This window comes from Odontomachus brunneus, unplaced genomic scaffold (assembly GCF_010583005.1).
Source record: "Odontomachus brunneus isolate Ranch 3 - 2012 unplaced genomic scaffold, Obru_v1 Obru_scaffold_042, whole genome shotgun sequence".
NCBI lineage: Eukaryota > Metazoa > Arthropoda > Insecta > Hymenoptera > Formicidae > Odontomachus > Odontomachus brunneus.
This window is the reverse complement of record NW_022639492.1, coordinates 642125-664345: the sequence shown is the minus strand read 5'-3', so window position 1 is coordinate 664345 and position 22221 is coordinate 642125. Positions and strand designations below refer to the sequence as shown.

The window sequence follows — 22221 nt, the reverse complement described above, 5'->3', positions numbered from 1 at the left end:
TATATATATATATACACATATATATTTTTTGTTGTTGTGCCCGCGTTCTGATTATGCACGAGAATAAACGAAGACAGTAATATATATATATATATATTTTTTAAGAAATTTTTTTTTATATAATTTATTTATAAAAAGTAATTCAATTATTTTTTATATATATAACACAGTTCACAAGAAAACACTCAATAATTCACCTTGTTCCGATAAGGTAATAAAACTCTCATTCGGAATACCTAGCGTAACGCGAGAGTCGAACTTCGATCAATTGTCGAACTCGCCAAAAAAACGGCCGCTTATCATGCCCAATAATGAGCAAAAAAGGAACTTAATGCGCTCCCGAAAGTCTGCTTCGACTCGAACGTCCTACCCTATCCATCGAGCTCTGCTCGAGGCATTCGAGAGTGGGTGGGCTGACACGCGGTCAGGCCCAGAACCGAATCGACGGTTGCCGGCGGACGATTGGCGAGGAGAGAGAGAGGGACGCCGTGCAACGCACAGTCGGGGCCCTTGGGGCCCCTCTATCGACTTGAGAGGGGAGAACAGGGGGCAAAGGCACATTCCAAGGCAGAACGGCTGGCAGTGAAGGTGGAAGGCCCCGACAGTCTCTCACGGTATCCCGCTGCTATACTCACGTCGTATACTTACAGTTTGCTCGTCCTGGGTCTTACGCCTCGTCGTGGTATGGATGATACAAATGTGCGGTTTACGTCGTGGACCTAGTGTTCGTTGCGTGACGGTCGGTGAAATTTTAACTTACATTTTTTGGGGGGGGAACGTCCGGTTTCGAGCGTTGTTGGCCTGCATGCGGTGTGGTAGTGCTTGAATCGTGAAAATTTCATCAGTCAGTGACAAGAACAAAAGCCGTGTTATCGTGCTAAAGGTATTAAATCATTGTGAAATTGTGGTGAATCGTACACTTTTTACGTTGATCCCGATGTTTTGGTTTCGCCACGATTCAATCTCGGGAGAGACTCGACGCCAAATCGCGACCAGGCAACTTTTTGCTGTTGCGAAGAGAAACCGACTTCGAATAAATAACGGTCCCCGTCTTTGAATGCGCTTCTTCGCGGACTCATTACCAGCAGACCGTGACGGTAACTTACAGTGTCAACGGCGTCTGGAGTAACTGCCGAACAGACGGATCTCCAGGGATTCTGCTTCTGCTGATGTGATCGCCAAGACCTATCTCGAGTATAAGGCCCACTCACACGATTGATTACTTCCGCGAAGTCTCATTGTTGTCAACGAAGGAATTCCCAAATTGTTCACACACGCTCACGTTCCACTGGCTCGCTCTCCCCCGTTCGTCACTTTGGGCCCTACGCCGTGGTGCTCCGAGGGGCACCGCAACCTCCTTAAGCGTCTTTGATCTCAGCGACCATTGGAGCAGGAGAAAAGGCGTTCGCAGGTGGCCGTCGAAAATGCGCTGTTTCGGAGCCACTGGAGGGCGCTCCCGAGGGATAACGAGGCACGAGGCCCATGACGAGTATCGGGCTGCTACATCGCGAGCAGATCGCCGGGTATGCGGAAGACGCGCCGCCGTTGGGGGACAGTGATTGAGAGGATCCGGTCGACGTCGGGAGAGCCGAGTCGCAGGTGAGCAGCCAGCCGGCTGTGTGTTAATTCTCGATCGGGTCGAGGCGGAACTCGACTGTAAGCAGCAGCAGCAAGCTGTTCGCTGTTAAGTTTCGCAAGGCGCGTGCGAAGCGCCTGGGTCGGTATCGCGAAAAGGTCGGCCACTTCTTCTCACGGTGTTGCGAGCGCCGGTGAGCGCGCCGGGAAGAACGACTTGGCGAGCCCGTTGAGCGCGATTCGCTAATAACGATGCGATAATAATGAGGCACGTCGGTTTCGCCGAAGGACCGAGAAGTCGAAATTCGCAGAGGTCTTTCGGTTTCTTTGGCAAGAAATTTATTCTGATGCACCAATCGTTATATCCTGAGCCGAAATTCTCAGTCGATATTTCGACCTCAATATTTTATTTAACGCCTATTTTGATACTCTAGAACATCAACCTCCTTTGACTCTATTTATCCTATTAATTTTCAACGAGAAATCTACTTTTAGGATCTACAAATGGCATTTTATTTACTACCATTTAGAGGCGCTAAGTAGAGTTTTAGTTTCCATGTGTATTACACATACACTTATCTTTTAGAATAAACAGATGTTAGAAAGTTGAAGTCCAAAATAGGACTAAAATTTCGACTCGAAATACGTCTGTATTAATAATTATTAGTTGAAATTCTCTTGATTGAAATGTATGCAGTTTGCGTAGACATTCGTCTAGTTATTGTTTAGTATTAATGCGTTCTTGTTGATTGTAAAAATATAACGTACGAATTGGACAAAAAATTGATAAAGTTTTATTCAATGGCTGACGCAGTTTACAGTACAATATGTGGGCCGATTCTTTCCGAGGCATAGTATCAGTAATATTAATTCAGTTTTATAACATATATGTATTATGATGTGTTTCTGTCATGAATAAATTTAAAACATGTTATTTATATTGTCAAAAAAGAGCTTAAAATTGCGTGAGCAATGAATGAACGTGTAAAAAACATTGAGTAAGAGAAAGGAAATTGGAGGAAATAAGGCACTTGATAATATTAAACTCAGTGACAGAGATGACAACCAATAAATAGAAACAAAAATAAGCAAAAGATAGATGAGGTGTATGTTTATAATACAGAATTTCATTGCGATGGAAACACGTCAAACTATTCTGATGGAAATGAAAATCGTCATAACAGCTCAGATTCTGAATCTGATGAAATAACAAAACTATATGAATGAATGAAGAGTAAAAAAGAAATAAGAATATGTGTTATATTTGATAGTTATGAAAGCTATCGAAAAGAGACGGAATATATGAAAATATATATTACGCACCAAAGATTTTCTACACGGAAAAAAATTATTTGCTGCAGCAGCAAACTAATTTGCTACATATGGAGTACATATTACAGTTAAATATAATTCGCTGTGTTAGCTACTCTTTCTTTGTTGCAGAAAGTTATTTTTTTGCTATGATAACAAGAAAGTCTGCTCCTACAGCAAGAAAAGGCTAACGTAGCAAATTTGTTATTGATAGATAACTAAACATAATTTACTGCTTTAGCTACTTTTTTGTTGCAAGAATAAATTTTATTGTTATCATAGCAAGGAAATTGGTTCCTGCATCAAAGAAGAAATGGCTAATACAGTAAATTATGTTTAGTTGTTTATATATAGCAGATTTTTTTTTCCGTATACGTTATGACTTTTATTAGCGTTACAATTTTTCAATTAGAAAGTACATAGAAATTGAAATGCTGTTGGGGTAAAGCTGTTCATATTATGAGCAGTAAATTTTTGGATATTAATCAATTGTATAGTTTTTTGCCCATCTGTTTTGTTTTTATTCATTGAATAAATTTGCATTTTGTGGATCTTTCTTGTGTAGTGACTGGAAAAGTGTTGCATCTCGATTGGGATCTCAAGTAGTTTTATTCTTCTCATTTACTTGACATAATTTAATATAATTGTCCAGCAATTGTCTGAAAACTGCATCAAATTTTTGCCAGGGTCTCACAAGTAAGATATTTAGGTTTTAATTCAGAATTAGATCAAAGTTATATAGTTGAGTTGCGATTACAGATATAAATATCACTTATGACTTGGATATAAATATCACTTATAACTTAGATCTGTCTCTGAATAAAAATCGGAGTGTCTCACATGAAACAGGTTTCAAGTTACAACTGTTAATGCGGACCTCAGAGACACAGATTTCCAGTTGAATCGCGCGCATGATTATAGATATGAGCGTTACATATACATATACATAACTTAACTGAAAAACTTGAACCTAAGAGCCTCCGCATAAGAACATCCGCAACATGTTACGTTACGTTAAGTATTGACACTGCAATAGCTATACCTGAACGTAACCTGACTTAAACTTAAGTCAAAGTACAAAGAAATCCATAAACTTAACATGTTACGAATATTCTTGTGTGAAGACTGTAATTCTGAAGAAAAACCTGAGCATATCATATAAAACGAGTCTCAGGTGACAACTACGGGTCACGCAGAGTGTCGCGTAATTCCTCGACTTGGTCAAGGAACTTGTTAAATTTTATTACAAGTATAAGTATTTATTTCGCGCATTCGCGAACGTTCTTTGTCAGCGACTCGCGATCTTGTGATTCGCGGATACGCTTTTTACACAAGATCATCCTGATGGAATGGCGATCGCGGGGCGATCGGGATCGAAATTATAATTAACGCGAGGGAGCCACGGTGGAACGTGTTTTTGCGAGCTCGCGCTTCCGACGACGGTTCGCGTGTCGTGTTTTCCAGGGTGAGCGAAATGAAATTCACGTGCTGCGCGGATATATTCCCATTCTCGCGACGACCACGCGGATCGTTGAGCGGCTGAGAAAAAGCTAGCGGCCGAGCACACAGCCATCGGCATCGAACTTGACCGTGGCCTTCAATGCCTTTGCCTCTTATAACGAGATACGAGGAATGTGAGCGGCCGGGAGTCACCGGTTGTACTTACGAAGACCACTTCGGACTGGTTACGGCAGCTAGATGCCCGATATCGGACTGACTGGGCACGTAGTGCTCGCCGTTGCGACGTTAGTGCGTAATCGGTCGCGTAAGATAGACTTCTTCGGGACGCTCTTCGGGATTCTCACTGGAGTCCGCGTGAACAGACGAACGCACATAAATCTGAATTAATTTGAGAATCGTGGGAGAGATATATTCGAAGTTAATTGTAATCTTATGGCGGCAACTATTATATATCTTATGAGAGCGATAAAATGCAAAGGTTTCAAGAGATATCCCGGGTAGAAATTAAAATTGAGGCTCAAACAGATTTAAACCATTCTTTTCTACCAAGACCCTGTAAATACTTGGAATCTACATAGGGATGTAACGCTCTTACAAATTAGCGCTTAAACTTGCAAATCGGACTAGGCTCTATCTTGGTATGTCTAACTAAATCCTGACTGAAATGATGAATTGAAGTCATGTTATATATTTATTTAAGATATAATAAATTAAATCCTTCTCCTTAACATGCTTATTGCAAAACTTCTTTCAACTTTTCTTATAATTTTTCTTATTATATATGATACTTTCAAATACAATACTATTATTATTATCAATATCAGACATCTTTCTTCCCTCTTTTTCTTTGACTAATTATATATTTATATTTTTTATTTAAAATCGCAAAGATTTTTTAATATTAAAATTCATACATATTTTAACTATTTAAAAAGTACTAACACTCATTAAACTTTCTTTAATAATTATCAGTCATAAATATTCATTTTCTCACTAAAAACATTTTAAGAATTGGTTAACTTGCTCCTGATCGGACCTTATTAGTACAAGTCTCGTTTGGACCATTCATGTCCAGGATTCATTCATGAAATTCTGTTCAGAATTTGCCTATCTAGAGCCTATGAAGGCATGTCTATTTTGATCATTCCTGGCTAAAATCACTACACATACTTGGGACCCGTCCCGATTAATTTTTACTCAGTATAAATCTGGGCAATAATTTTTTAATGGTTGTAGAATAATTTAGCAATTCATTTTCCGTTTCGTTCATACATATGAAAAAATTGAAAATATTAATATCTCTCGTTCAATAATCCGATTTGATCCGATTGTTCAAGTATTTTTCTTTTTTCTTTAAAATGCGTCGGACGTAATAATTATTCAGAATTATAATCATCTTTGTTGCATTGCTCTACACGTATTTACTTGAGTTATTAATCCAACGTTCTTAGGCTCGCTTCCACGATTGAAACCCGTAACAATCCCTAACGAGATAAACGCGTAATAAACCGCCTCAGCGCGGTTCCCGAAGTCCGCGCACAATGCTGGATCATAAAAGTCCGCCCCCTCTTCTGAACAGTTGTGAAGGGCCATCCAGTCTTTTCGAAGATATTTATTTAAGTTCGCCGAAAGCCATCGGAAAAGTTTTAACGACGAGTGGCGATAATAAGCCGTAAAGTTTCGCACGTTTCCGCGTCCAGAGCGGATACGACGCCACCCTTGTGGTTCTTCATAATTCAGAGATTCGTTAGCACTTCGCTTCGCTCCATCATTGAAGCTTATTTATTAAATGTCGATTTTTCTTGTACGTTGTTTTGCATTACGAGATTAATTTTTGTGTCAGAACATTTAAGATCTTTTTAATTGTGTTGTTAGAATTTCTTTTCTATGTATTCGACGATTAACTGAATATTTAATATGGAATTGTAACATTTTTAAAAAATATATTGCCCGTATAAACTCTATAAAAAGTCACTGGAAATTATAAATGCGTTGACATTTCTATTGATTTTTATAATTTATTTTATTTTATATCATATTTGAGAGAGGGAGAGAGACTTTTAAACTTTTATTTCAAAATTGGAATGAAAATTTTAACTGAAAAAATATTCATTAATATTAATATTAATTCATTAATATTTTTTAATTGAATTAATATTAATATTAATTCATTAATATTTTTAATTAAATTAATATTAATATTAATTCATTAATATTTTTTTTAATTGAATTAATATTAATATTAATTTATTAATATTAATTGAAAATATTCGCTCTCTCTTAAATACTTACACAGCATATTTATATAAAAATTGAGATTATTGTCATTATTTTTTAATCATTTTTTTCTTTGATAAAAAAACAACATAGTATATATTTCTATTAAATATATATCCATATATTTCATATATTTCCGTAACAGTACAAGTGAAAATATTCGCAAGCAGCAGAATAATGTGTCAAATAATGTGTTAATAATGTTTTAATGATATTTCTAATGTCATTAATAATAATGTCATTAACAATAATGTCATTGTTAATAATATGTTATTTGACGTCATTATGTTTGCTGAGGCTCATTCATACTTCAAAGCGAAGTGACTTTTGTAATCTAGGTTCTGAGTCAATGTCAAATTATTTGTTAGTTTTAAATGCAATACAGACCAATATACAATTTTTACATTAAAAATAGGAAAAAGGGACAATTCGAGTTCAAGCACAGGACTAATAGTGCTATGTACCATATGAGTAAAACTTTCCTTATGTTAGGAAATCGTGTAATATTTATTGAACATGAATAATCAATATAAAACAATCATACGTTTCGGCTCAAACATGAACCCTCTTCAGTGATAATAAAAACTCAAGGTTTACGATACGAACGCATTACAATTAGTTAAAGACCTGAATAAATTGACATGAATGTTAATCGCAATGTTAAAGCTGACAAGACCGTTACCGAAATAATATTAAGTAGTTAATTAATATTGAGAATAACTATAAAAAAACACTATAAAAAATCATAAAATAATTTTATAGTTATGACGGTTACTTCTCAATATTAATTAACTACTTAATATTATTTCGGTAACGGTCTTGTCAGCTTTAATATTGCAATTAACATTCATGTCAATTTACTCAGGTCTTTAACTAATTGTAATGCGTTCGTATTGTAAACCTTGAGTTTTTATTATCACTGAAGAGGGTTCATGTTAGAAGGAGGTGGCGGCGGGACGCCGTGCGTTCGAGATCTGCGTATCTTTCGTTCCAGAAAGAGAAAAATATCGAGAGAGCGCGGTCCTGCTAGGCCGGGACTCGAACCCGGGTCTTTCGCTTGCCGGACGACTGCTCTAAATCACTGAGCTACCTGACGCTCTACGCTTACGACACTCTCCTCTTCCTAGATAACGCTCAAAGATGCCGTTCGGAAGCGACATCTCTGGCGCGATCCAGAGCGCACGGGGACTACAGAGAGAAACAATGTTACTGTACCAAATGGTACAGCTGTCAGTCTCTCAAAGTCAAAGGTTGCTATCCTTTAAATCGTGTAATATTTATTGAACATGAATAATCGAAAATTTTTATCCATAAGGAAGGTTTTACCTATATGGTACATAGCACTATTAGTCCTGTGCTGTCCTGAACTCGAATTGCCCCTTTTTCCTATTTTTTGATTGATATCTTCGTTTGCGAGTTCTTATTTCTTTCTCTAAATTTTTACATTATTTTTTTAGATATAGGCAATATGCTCTTAAGTATATTTTACATTAAAATATATTCGGGACGGAAGAAATTTTTGTAGATATTTTTTCTCGATGACTCATGTTGTGTCGGATCAGAGTTAGCTCCCCGTCGGTGAAAGTGAGCGCATTGTTAAATAATTACGATTATTTAATAACAATAATTTACATTTTTCATCCGTTTCCGAGCAAACGTAGCTCATTACCGTCATGTGCGCGACACCTCGAGACGAGGGTTAATGACAACGGCGTTGACACATGGGTCGCCTAGATCGGAATCGGTGCGTCGAAGGATAGCTGGCTGCGTGACCACCGTATGGTCTTCTTGTATCTCCAACGAGAGACAGCTCGTTTTGTTGCCCCACTTCGTTGAACTTGATAAATCGTTCCATATTACGAAACAGCGGGAGCAAGCTTGTAAAAAGTAAAAGCGGCCGAGAGATTCACCTAGCGAACCCTTTTGTCTCGCTTCTTCCCCGCTATTTACCACGCGAGGCGACCGGTCGACGTGACTTTTGCTCACCGTCATTACTCTTGACGAGAAAATTGGAAACCCCGTACTTCTTCGAGTCGATTATTAGTCACGATCGCGCCTTCTCGCGCGTATTCAATAAGAGGATCTATTTTTTGTAGCTTCAGGTATATATATTCTCCTTTTTTCATACGTTCTCTCGTTCCAGGCATTAAAATGTCCCAACCAGAATTGATCAGCGATTTGGACGTGTCGGAAAGCACGCAGCATCCGTGTCAGTGTTCCGCGATCAACAACATGGACCCCCTTAGAACCCCGAGGGACAGGACGGAGAGGAACGTGGGCAGCACCAGAATCTCTAATAACAGTCAAGATCTTCAGCGCAGTTTGGAGACCTTGCAGAGCGCTTTTGAACCAATACGCAGATTGGAGAGCCCTCACCAGGATAACTCGCAGATCAACCTGGACAATACCAGGAACGTCGATCTGTTGGAGCATCAGACGAACATCTCGTCCAATTCTAGATCCATCAACAATCAGAGCTCGATGTTGTCACGACACGGTCATAACCTCTCCTGTAGCCCGCGCAACTTAGATCTCTCTCGCAATCTGGCGTTCGAAGCGGCGCGACGCGTCCAAGAGAGCTCGAACCTGCAAGACAATCAGCACAGCTTGACCTCGAGTCCTAGCCCCTTGCTGGAACCTGGAGCGAATCTGCTCGAGACGACCAGCAAGGAGCTAGACAAGCAGCTTGAAGAGCACGCCGGCTTGTCGCAAAAACAGAATACCGCTAAGGATAAGTTGAAGAGCGTTCAGCAAGTTCTAAACCCTTACCAGCACCATCATGAGCCCGCGGCGGTCGATCGCGGCGTGCACGGTCACTTTCACGGCGATATGCACGCCCACATTCACAAGCACGCCGATAACTTCAGAAGCGCCACGAATCTGGACGCTGGTGAAGGCTTGATGAGCTATCAGCAGCACCAACGGCAACACACGCATCATCATCACGGTAACACGAAGACCGGCGTCGCTCATCATCACGGATCCGGGGCGCATCACCCGCATGCGCAGGCCATCGCCGGACATCATCACGGTAATCTGGCGGCTAGTCTCACCGGTCACGTTCATGGGAATTCTGGGCCTTTGAGCGCGTCTGGTTTGTATTTCTCTCTTTCCCTTTCTTTCTCCTACGCCGAAAAAAGTTTCAGTCCGTGTAACGAAAGGACCAAACGAAAAACTCGTTGATGAGAAGTAATATCTCTGTGACCGTGACCGAAAACATTTGTCTGAACATGCAACTGTTAAAATTCGATAAATTGAGATAAATTGACCCGAATAAAAATTTTTTAGACTACTTTACTAAATTTAAACTATTTACTAAAATATGTCTTAAAAACGTTCAAAAGATGACTAAGAGAAGTAGGACATCTTTTGAGCGTCTTTGAGGGGGTTTTCTGGTCTTAACAGTATTCAAAAGGATTTTCAGGAAATTTTTTATGAATAAAAATGTAGATATAATTTATAAGTGATATATTTTTTATAAGCATGTTAAAGGTAATTTGCAAAAAAATATTTTATATCATATTCAATAGATAGTTTAATATGACAGTTAGACCTGCACGCAAGCACAATCCATCGGTGATCATTCTGGAAGTCTTGTAGTTGATTTGAAAAAAAAAAACTGCGCAATTTTCTTGATGAGTGAACTTATAATTCTATTTTCTTGATTAGTGAAATTATTATATAACTTATAATTTGAAGCAATATGACTGGTGTCGCGTAGATATTTTAAGTATAACGACAGTTTGAAGAAAAAATTTAATTTTTTACTTATTTCTTTTCCCTTACTTGGACTTCCAAAAAATTGAAAAATTCAACGTATTGATTGCGCTTTGGACGATGACTATACATATTTGCTAAATATATATATAAAATCGTAAGACAATTGGACTAGTAGTTTTTTTCGTATCGTTTTCACCATGTTCGGAAACACGATTTCGAGAAAAACGAGTTTAACTTTTTGTCAAACATTTTTCGTGATAATATATAAAAGCTATTGAATTTCTATTCAAATATTCAAGAGTCATAGAGAAAACTTTTCTCTTCTTCTTCTCGTTTTTTGAGTTGTTTTCGTTTCTCGTGCGTCCACTCCTCGCTGTTTTGGACCTTGAGAATGATGAACTAAACACTCAAGCCAGGCCTCATTCCGCCTAACAGCTAAATTATAAGCTGTGCTGCTAATGGTTATGCCAATGAGTGTCATTATCTCTATCATTTTGAGTGCATTTATGAAGCCATCATTGAATATGTTGATGGCCAGGAAATTAGTGATAGTCCAACTACTTTTTGTCGGCGTAGATATTCTTCGGAACAAAGTCCACATCGATGAATTTAATGATTTATTGTTATTTTGAGTATGCTCTAAGATATCGGTTTAATAAATTGTCTGCAGACAAGTCCTCATAGATTGATTTGATACATTTTAAAACATTTTTATAAGGTACCTAGTTGACACGCACTACTTGAATCGATCAAGCAACTCCATGCGTTGCATCATTTTGAACTTGTATATATTTTGCTTAATTTTAATTATTTTCAGAAAATATATCCGTGGGATATTCCATAAGTTTTCAAAAAATGCAGGAAAAGAAAAATCGATTTTTTGAACACTCAGGAGATAAAGAAAACTTTTAAAACATCTTTCGGTAGATTGTGCTGTTTATAGGCTTCTATAGGAATTTTTTTGTATTTACAACTGAGTTCATCTGGTCCCCAAACAGAAAATTTCAGTGTATCAGCGATATCTATGATGCATCTATAATATCCGTCGTGATAATGCAACAGAGATCAGCAGAGTTTTTGTTTGACTTGAATTCCAGAACGAGCATTTCTCCGCACCGCACGAAAGCTTCAAATATCAAATTAAACATCCTTGTTCTAGGTTCCAGTTCCATTAATCAGACCAGTTCTACCACCCCGACCGGACACCATCACCCGACGTCGATGCCCATCACCGCTACGATAAACCACGTGAATTCTCCGCACAGTCATCATCGGCTCGGCACTGGTTCCAGCTTGACTCACCACTCGAATCCCGCCTTCCCCAGTGAACACCATGGCACGTCCAGTGCTTTGAGCGGTGCGTCTTCCAACTCGAGTATGATGAACCACGGGGGCTCACCTGCGGTGCATCGCCACGTGGTTAACGTCAACAGTAGTCTGTCGACGACGCCGCTGGGTGGCCATCATCATGGTAGTTCGTCGGGCAGTTTGACGACCGGCCACTCCAGCGTCAATCATCATCACGTCAGCTCCGGCATATCCTACGAGTCTTCGTCGTCGAACGCCAACACCAGGACTCACAGCAGGCTGGACCATGTTCACGATCATCATCACCACCTGCAGTCGGTGCACTCGTTGCACTCGAGTCATCCCGACACCAGGCAGCGGGACAGAGCGCCTTCCAGCTTGGATCATCATGGGCACCATCATGCTCATGTCCACAATCATGGCCACCCGCATGGGCAGAGCGACACCAAAAACGTGTCTCTGATGGGTGTCGACGCAATTCAGGTGGGTGAACTTAAATTTTATAAACAACATTTATACACTGAGAGAAAGAAATTAAAGGCATCTATTTGATGGCTTTAATTTACAATAATACAAAAATATTAGTATAAGTGAACAATCTTATGTGTGCTAATATATTGTTCAAGTAAGAAAATTAAGGTTTTCTTAAAATCTCAGCCTTAAAAACTTTCATGAAAGCAAAAGTTTTCAGAAAATTATTTAAAATTGTTTATTCTATTTAAATAAAAGAAATCAGACCAAAGTAAATACGCTATTAGTACTCACTGAATAAATGTTTTTCATGTTTTAGACATTTTTTCTTTCAGTGCACAGATATGTTACAGAGATGTTTCTTAATTCGTCTACTAATTATATAATACTATTTATTATTAAAATCAAATCGGAAAGTTACGAATTAAAAGCGAACATTTGAGTCGCGCGTCTCATAGCACGCGTAGTAATTTAGTAAACTGATTGGTTCCATATGACTTAATAATTACTACGTCAAGTATCGCAGAGCAAAATGGTTCAGAACTTTTTGACTTTTTCAGAACTTGACTTTTAATAAGGAATAGCGCTATGTATTTAATGGATAATCAGATAACTATACGTATATCTTGAATAGATCCTGGATTGCATCAAATTTTGCGCGCAGAATTATTTTGGTACGACATGTGGAATTCCGAGTCGCGAAATAATCGCGCCACACGATGCGAATTGGACAGAAGTGCGAAGAAAAAAATTAGAAAGGAAGAGGAAACGAAACGCACGAGATAATTAGATTTGGCGCGATCGTGCCTCCATAAATTTCCCTTCCGCTTCTCTAAATGAGGAGAATGACTTATACCACTGTTCCGCCCAAGCGGCTCGTATATTCCTAGCGGGTTTTTTGCCGCCACATCTCAGAAAATACATGTTCGTGAATCGCCATATCTCTATCCGCGCACGCTTGAGTTACGTTCGCCGTGTCCTAGCCACGCGAGAAGCTATAAATCGTGTACTAAGCAACGGTTCTGCCCTTAGAGCTTATATCAGGAAATATTTTCAGCCGAAGGCCAAATGCAGCGCGCACAGGTGATTAATGATCCGCTGCCCGTTGCAGGAATGCGTTCGAATTTCGCGACGTGTGCGACGAAAAATATTTCACTGGACTCATTCTTCGCCCGCGCGAGTCTTAATATCGAAAACGTCGCGGTGCGACTCGGAGATTATAAGAGAACTCGCTCGAGTCCCGAATCGTTGCTCTCGTAGTCTGACAACGAGTCTACGAGCAAGAGGAGAAGAGACTCATTGTCGAGAGAGGGACGGTAGCTTATATTAAGCGTTCGTGAAAACAAATCGACGATCGTGTCTTTGATTATTTCGGCATTGTAGTACTTAATACTCGTTAACGAGCCGCGTTACACCTTAAGATCCGATAATTATACATTTCGGGAAATCATTCCGGCCCCTGCAAATCTCCAATATGGAGGTTTACCTGACCAACAGATGATTTTTTACACGGAATTTTTTATATGTTTTTTATATATTTCCATACGCATAATTCCAGGGTGAATTTAGGATTTCTTCATCATCCACGATTTTGCTGGTCATCTTAAATTTAATATATTGTATATGAAATATATATTTCGCTAATTCACGATTTAATTTAATTCTGAATCTTTTATATTGAAGTGCTTTCAATGTTAAAAGGTCATTCAATAATTATGTTACGTCACAAGAGTAGAATGGGTCTATTAGCTTGCGTGAGGGTTGTGGTGGCAGGGTGGTGGCAGAGAGGGGGAAAGTGAGGGCCATGGAACATCACGCGTGTTCTGTGTGTATTTAAATTTTTATATTTAGAAATATTACATTTTATAAAAATAATTCGTGTTAATAAACAAAATCTTAATTTTTAAATATTTTTTTTGAAACATAACTTTCACTAACTAAAACTATAAAATAAAATCAATTTGATATTATGCTTAAAAAATTATTCGTATTTTAAAAAGAGATAGTAGCGCGCAGTCTAATAATTATTATTCACAATATGATTATAAGCTATTTTTTAATTTTATGTTAGGGGGATTAATTTCATATACGTAATATTGGAAGGGGCTCAAATTTTGTGATGTGGCGAAGCCAAGTGAGGGATAGAAAATAGTCAAATTTCATGCGACGTAATTGTTGCATGGCTCTTAAATATTTTCTATGAAAAATTCCTCTATTTAAACAATATAGTTGTCTATAAAATTTCATTAAGATCAACGATTTTTCTTCAATTAGATACAAGACATGGTAAAAACTAATATTTACACTTATTATTCTTAAGAGAATCTCTTTCTAAGAGAAACATATCATAAAGTCAGGTATAATATATACAGAAAATTACTAGTTTTTACATTTTTTAAACTGTCCATATACATAAAAAACATTGATTATATTGCAACTTAAAAATCACACCACTGAAAAACTCTGGATGATAGAAAATCTGTTTGTACTTGTTAATAAAACGTAAGAGACACATTATATAGATCATATAATTTGATCCATGTGACGAAAAATTTTTTTTTCGTAGATCAGTGTAATTATTGCGAGAGACAAATTTAATGACGACAAATATTGTCCCAGCTCATTAGGTATTACAAATCGCTCACAATGATAAGTGAGTTACGTAATTTAACTCATACAACGTAAGTTAAGGGTAGTTTTCTCCAAGCACTTCGTTATCGTACTTTATCGGCCGGTTGTCGTCACGCTATCAACTTGCTCGCGAGAATTGATAACGAGTTGACACGCACACTTTGACGTTCAGGTTTCGGCCCCTACGAAGAACAAGTGTCAATGTCACGTGGTGCAGCAACCCGGAGGAAACAATAGAGGTGCCGAGGGTGAGAGTGACGGAGGCGTCGAGGTGACATCGAGAACGCATCAACCCCCCGCTCTTCCGCCACGTCCACCGCCGAGACCAACAAGACGCTACGAGACAACCGCTGCCAATCAATGTAAGTGACTAACTTCCACGCGGTTATTGAATTTTTTCCCGCGACGGAATATTTACGCCGGCAGCAGTTCATCCGCGAGACCGACTATTGATTTTAATGGATGATTTTGTCGATTGGTAATCTTTATTACCGCCGTGACTCCTCCGATAAAATATAGAAGACCAAACCTGAATATAACATCATGATAACGAAGTGAACGAAGTGATCGACAGATTCATATTTAACTTTTAATGATTTAACAATGATGAATAACCAAGTGACGGGGATCGGATACGATTCTCCCTCGGATATTTCTATATCCGAGGCGTGATATGAGGAGAGGAAAATTTCCCGATCAGACTCAGAGACAAAGTCGAGGTGTATTTTCCGTCGGCGTGATGTTGGCCGCGTGCGTTCGCGCACGCGTCGATACGAATATCGCCGATTCGCGATATGACGTTAACACGCGCTCCATATCCGGTGACTTAATTTCCATTCGAGATTGAAATGTCAGACAGTCGTTGAAATGTCGGACGGCGGCGTTTCCGGAAAATTCCGGGCCGGAACGATCGGGTAGAAGGAATGACGCGGCGCGACGCGCCGTCGACGGTTAAGGTAGCTCCATCCTTGTATGTCGGCTTGTTTTACGATTATTCCGACGACAACTGCACTATCAGCCGGATGAGGAGCAGGCCGACGTTCGATGTACGGATGCGTCCTTGTGGGCCGTCTTATCAGTCGCGGACACGCGTTATCGACGACCACGCGATAGGTTCCTACCTCGCTCTCTCTCTCTTGCCCGGGGAAGCATTCCCGCGGAATTTCAACCCCCGACCGCGCCGGGTCGCTCGAATCATCCGGGGGTATATCGACCAGTCGATGCTCGCACCAACTGAGAGTAGGACGACCCCGTCGTGGGATGCGGGCGAGTTAAAAACGGGCTGACGATACGACACAGTCGTCGCACTATCAACGTGGCCTCTCTCTCTCTCTCTCTCTCTCTCTCTCTCTCTTTTACTCTCTCTCTCCCTCTCCCTCCTCACTCTCTCCCCCTCTCTCTCTTTCTCTCTTTCTCTTTGCGTGCCTCACGCGTGCTCAGTATCCGCTTCTTCTTTGCTGACGTGGAGAAGAAAGCCGGATCACCTGGATCCCGACTCGAGCCAGCAACAACGGAAGCCGCCACCTGTAGGACACGCCACGACGACGTGGCCGCCAACGACGTTTCGTGGATCCTCTGTCTGGAGCGCGCGATCATCGATACGGGGGGTGGATTTTCGCGTCTTGAGAAGACTGGACGGTGGGAAGATCGATACACTGGTGATATCGAATCGCTTTCTGTCGTGGACGACTGATCGTCGCGCGGAATACTCGATGACGGATACCAAGAGAACCCCCGCGCCAATAATGACTCCCGATGATGGTAATTGACGGTGAAAGTGGGCTCGACCCGGTCGGAAATGCGAGACGAACAGGTGACCTTGGAGAGAGAGATGAGTTCGTGGTGACACGTGACCTGTGTGCGCGCGTATGTTCACGTGTGTGTGTGTATGTATTAGCGTGTGCGCGCATGTATGTGTCGAATATTGCGGGCGATTTAATGACGTGGTTTGTTGATCGCCGTTGCGAAGTAAGTATCATCTGCTGCAGCATCGATTCCTCTTTAGTGCGAACACTTTCTCCTTGCACGTGTCTTCGTGGAGAAGAATGAAGAGTGTCACATACATGCGGTCATCCGATTGTCATAGCCATCTACGTTTCTCGAAAATAATCTTGACAGTTTCTTCTTTCCCGCGAGGTGCATCGCGAGCTCCAATGGTGTCTGGATTCAAGAGACAACCTATCCAATAACCGTGAGTTATTTATAAAGGCTCGGTATTTATTTTCACCTTCTCGCCGTATATTTTGTGCTACACGGATTCTAAGCAAACCTTTTGGCTACTTCGATATGAGAAACCTCCAAGTAGAAGTGACAGCAGTCGTGAGTGACTAATAAATTCCCGCGAGTGCTGCACACGTGACGATTGCGCCGTGTCACAGCTGAATGAGACACAGTTTGGAAAGTCTACAATATTAATATACTGCCGGTATTGACAGGGGACACTTGATTCGCGATCTCGCGCGCGATTTTAAGGACCAACGTCGCGGCGATAAAACGTGAAAATAAAAATCCGATAATTGCGACTGAACGATGCACGAGTACTGACTCCAGGAACTCGGAACTTTCGGGCATTTCACGTTCCAGTCTACAATTCAAGTCAGCAAGTTGCGACAAGGCGCGAATCTCGTTCGATCGAGGATCGATCGGAGGACACGGGAGAGTTCCGGTCGATTTGGTCGACCGCCGCCAAGAGTGCTCCGGTCGCAGCGCGCAGGAGGATCGCCGCCACGTGACAGCGAGCGGCAAGGACGCAGGGATGAGCTCGTGGACTTGCTGAGGATCATCGCAGCGGATCGGGCCAAGGCGACGAGGCGGGAAGATGGATGGCAATCCGGTGCTCCAAATAGTGCGCTGCCGCCTCGGAACGGAAATGGAGATGGACGGCCAGGGCTATCCGTTCCCGATAGCGGCGCACTCGCATTCGCACTCGCACTTGCCGCATCCGGCGAGCCACGCGCACTTCCCGAGGCCGCATTATCCGCATCCCTGTGGTACGCTGACAACCTCTGGGTCGCTCGCTCGTATCGAGCCAACCCCTTTTTTTTCTCCCTCGCGCTCCCTTTGTGCACTCGTGTGCATCGTTATTAATAGGCCAACACGCGTCGACGTCGTCTTGAGGCAAGGTCAAAGGTTGCGTCGCCACGCTCTTTCGACGCGCGTACGTCTCGCGTCTCCGTCGAGTCTTCATCTCGGCGTGGTAATACGCAAAATTGAGAATTACTCCGCCCGCGATGTTGCGGTTTACGAACTTGCCGCCGCATTAATGAGGGAGAGAAGAGGCGAAATTGCACATTTTCTCGCGCACGGTGCAGTATAGTAAAATATGTTTTCCTCTTTCATAGGGATGTATCCCGATGATGCAAAACTGCGCTTTGCAACGTCGAGCTTTATATATCGTCCGTTTATCTTCTTTAAGCGAGCGCTTGCACTCGTTCGTAAATCATACACCGAGAAAACCGTTATGGTTATTCTACGACCATATTTTCTACGGTTAGAAAGAAATTTATGTGAATCCAAGTTAAATAGATATTGCATCAAAAATTGCTGTTGCTATACATACGGTTGCTCATCCATACAGTTCTCACAGTCATAGTTCTTATTATGATATATAATATCAATTAGCATATTCTCATATACAGTTGCCTCATCAATCAAAAGAATGCTGCTGTTTCTCTTCTATGGTCTGCAGAACGAATATTTTGATTGAGAGATCCGTAGAATTTGATTACGGCATGCAAACACTGAGATTTATATTAGTCGTTACTAAAAACTTGTCTCATGTGGGATATTCAGACTTTTATTCAGATCTAAAATTTTTAATTAAATTATGATGTATGTATCACTTATATCTGTAATAATGGCAATAAAAAAATTGTAATAATAATAATAAAATTATGATTCATAAAAACTCTTATCTCTAACTCTAAATTCACAAATCTATGTATCTCACTTGAGACAAGTTTAAATAACGAGTGTCACACACACATATTTATTTATTTATTTATCATGTATCATATATATTTGTCATATTTAGCGTATTTATTTAAATATTATATTCCTTTACGTGAGAGCGAAAAATTGCTCTCGACGTATCGACTATTCGTGCGCCATACGAAGTATTCTTAGCTGCTCTTGCAGCCCCGAAATAAACGGCTCCGATTTCATGAAGGGGATGGCGCCCGCATGGATCGCACGTTTACGCGCGCAACGTAGACTCGAAAGAAATAGCGGGACCGTTTTACGCAATCTCCGCTCTTGTAGAAGTCGCGGGACGTTTCGAATATCTCGTTATACTCATTCTCATTGTTAGCGGACGAGCGAAGTAGCGTGCCGAAATCCACCCCCGCCATTTCTTCCCACGACGGTCGAAATCTCAGCGGTGAATTCTCCCCGACGAATTCCTAATTCGTTCTGCATCGGTTCGTGCATCGCAATGCCTTTCCTTCTCGTTGATAAACACTGCGACGTGAGCGGCGGGCGTGTCGCAGCCTGGATGAAAAAGGTCGAACGGACATTGTTACCTCGGAGAAGAAAAAAAACCCGCGGGTGTCTCACGAGTTCTTCAAGCGTGTGAGCACACACGGGGTGAAATATGCGGTTGCGTACGCTTTCTATCTGCGACGTGACGTTACCGATTTCCGAGATTATTGTCCTCAGAAACGTGAAAAGCATGAATTCGCCCCTTCGGAGGGCTGAATCGACAAAAAGAGAAACAGAGACAGAGCAACTTTTCTCAAAAGATCCCTTCGGCACACCATGCTTCCTCCCTCTTGAGAATTTCTACCCCGTGAATCTTATATCTAACCTTTGAACGGCAGATTAGTATCGGAAGACGCGTCACGCTTGAGATATCCCTTGGAAATTTCTATCGAAACTCGCGCTCTCTCTTTCTTCTTTTCGCCGTGAAATACGTCTACCCCCGCGAGCCCTTACGGTTTTCGTTCCCGGGCGCGCCCCTCGCTCTGAGAGAGCGATCATAAATTCCCGAGGAAAATAATGTGCGGCCTTTGACCTTTGCGCTCACGTAGCTCGCACAATGACTCCCGCTCCCGCGGCGTATAGTTTGTTTATTCATTTATTTATTCAACGGGGAAAAGTCTCTCTTTGCACTGAACAGAAATTTGCGTAAATGACACGAAAGAAAACAAGATGTAAGAAAACGAGAGCAAGGCAAGATCTTGGCAGGGCCAACATAAATTCAGCAAAACTCGCAGCTGTAAACAAACTGATTTACTGGCGCGAAGACATAGAGAAAAATTGGCTAGCGCGCGAGTAAAACGACTCAATATCCTTGATTACATTCTCACTCCAGATTTTCGATCTTTTCTCCCGCGAATCGACGACGTGCATGTGCATGCACATGCGATCGCAAATTTTATTCGCCGTGAGCCTCGGGGGTAGTATTAGTACATTGTCTTCGAAGCCGTGCGGTATATTGAACGCTGGAGAATTCATTGAGAGAACTTCCAATACGGCGCGCTGGACTCAATAGGGGGCTTCGACAATGGAAGTCGAACCCGGATGCCATCAAACGGAATAACACAGCTGCGTCGAACGTTACAAAAGCAGCGTCGTAAGCGTTTCGTGGCGCGCGAGTCGCGGCAGAAAACGGAAATACAATCGGCGGCTTCTCAATTCGCGCGCTCGAATGCGAGCGAGCGCGTGAATTTTACTGGCGGAATATTTTCGGAGGAATAAATCACGACGCTGTGAGCCGTGGCGCACCCGCACCCTCTCTCTTTCTTTCTTTCTCTTTTCCGATACGTCTGATCGAGTGTCGTTGGATTTGACTTTCTTCTCTCAGCAAAAGAGATTGGGCCAAGATGCTACACTTTCCAGAATTTCCGTAATGGCTACTTTTCAGGCGACTAATCATTGCGACTGACTCACAGACATAACAGAGGCAGCCTGTCTCTATTTTTTAATACTAGAGACAATCTTGTAGGTTGTATATTTTGTTCTGTAATAAACGAAATATATGAACATATATGCTGCAATATATGCTGCAATGGAGCCATCTTGCTTTGGTATTTTCTAAAGTGCAGTCAATGTATCCTTCATTGAAATACTATATTTACATCTAAGTTCAGTTATAAATATAGCACACTGTGATTACATAGTAAAATCTTGTTGAGAAGATCAGTCAATAGTAACGATTATTATCATTATCAATGCACTTTGCGAACACAGACAGTGTCGTGACATATAAGCTGCATAAGAGTCGTTAATTCTATCGTCACAAATGTAGAAAATTGGATTTATGTATGAAGTTATATATAACGAATTTATTATTTTAAGATAACAACACCAATACCTGGACACATACTTAATCCTGGACATTCTTATTATTTTATATATATATTTTTTATATATAATATATATTTAATATATATTATATGTAATATATATAATAATACATAATATATTTATTTAATATAAATGTAATAATATTACATTTACATATATATACATATATATATGTACGCAATATAATATATATATTTTATATATGCCCAATGAAAAATTTTTCATATATAATTATATAAAATTATATAAAATTATATATAATTATATATAATTATATATTATTATGTATCAAATTTGTCCATTCATGTTCATATATTCTACTTATATATATAATTATATATAATTATATATAATTATATATATAAATTCATATATAATTTTACATAATTACGCATAAATTTATATGTAATTATACATATTGTTATACATAATTGTGTATAATTATATATAATTTTATATGATTATATATAATTATACATAATTATGTATAGACAAATTTCATACAAAATTTTGCATGAAAAATTTTTCATCGGGTGTTTATAATATGTTATATAAATATGTGTAAATATAGAAATATTTTATGTGGAAAATTTAAATATTCGTACGTAAAAGTCAAAATAATAGGAACGTCCAAGATTCGATATGTGTTCAAGAATTAGTACTTTTTCCTTACAGATTTCGCAATGAAATCCTATTTCCACTATAATTAGTTTATAATTAGTAACGAAGACGAGACAGTAAATTTTTCATTGAAAATTACTGAATATCCAATGATCAACGATGAGATAGTTTATTTTTATTGATTCACTTGAAGAGACTCTCTTCAAGAGAGTACGGATCAAGTTGGCCCAATGAAAAATTTTTCATACATAATTATATAAAATTATATATAATTTTACATTATTATATACAATTAAAATTTGTATAAAATTTGTCCATACATGTTAATACATGTTACTTATATATAATCATGTATAATTTTATATACAATTTCATATATAATTTTACATAATTACGCATATATGTAATCATACATATAGTTATACATAATTGTGTATAATTATATATAATTTTATATTATTATACATGAAAAATTTTTCATTGGATAGCAATCTAGCATATATAACTTTAGCAATATAACTCTTGGGCCAGCGCTTGTTC

General features: G+C 39.7%; 1 protein-coding gene across 5 annotated transcripts in view; it reads left to right on the top strand.

Moving 5' to 3' along the window:
- The window catches only part of LOC116844494, a 163320-nt gene that overhangs the window by 122691 nt on the left and 18408 nt on the right, over positions 1–22221 (top strand). For 2 of the 5 annotated variants that reach the window (XM_032816057.1, XM_032816061.1), the window contains 4 exons: positions 651–1599; positions 8768–9718; positions 11504–12135; positions 14927–15116. In XM_032816057.1, coding sequence (XP_032671948.1) covers positions 8776–9718; positions 11504–12135; positions 14927–15116 — 1765 coding nt within the window. In that variant the 5' untranslated portion in view covers positions 651–1599; positions 8768–8775. Of the gene's footprint in view, positions 1–55; positions 589–650; positions 1600–8767; positions 9719–11503; positions 12136–14926; positions 15117–22221 lie in introns of those variants that run through there. The other 3 variants (XM_032816059.1, XM_032816058.1, XM_032816060.1) reach the window with 2 other exon arrangements.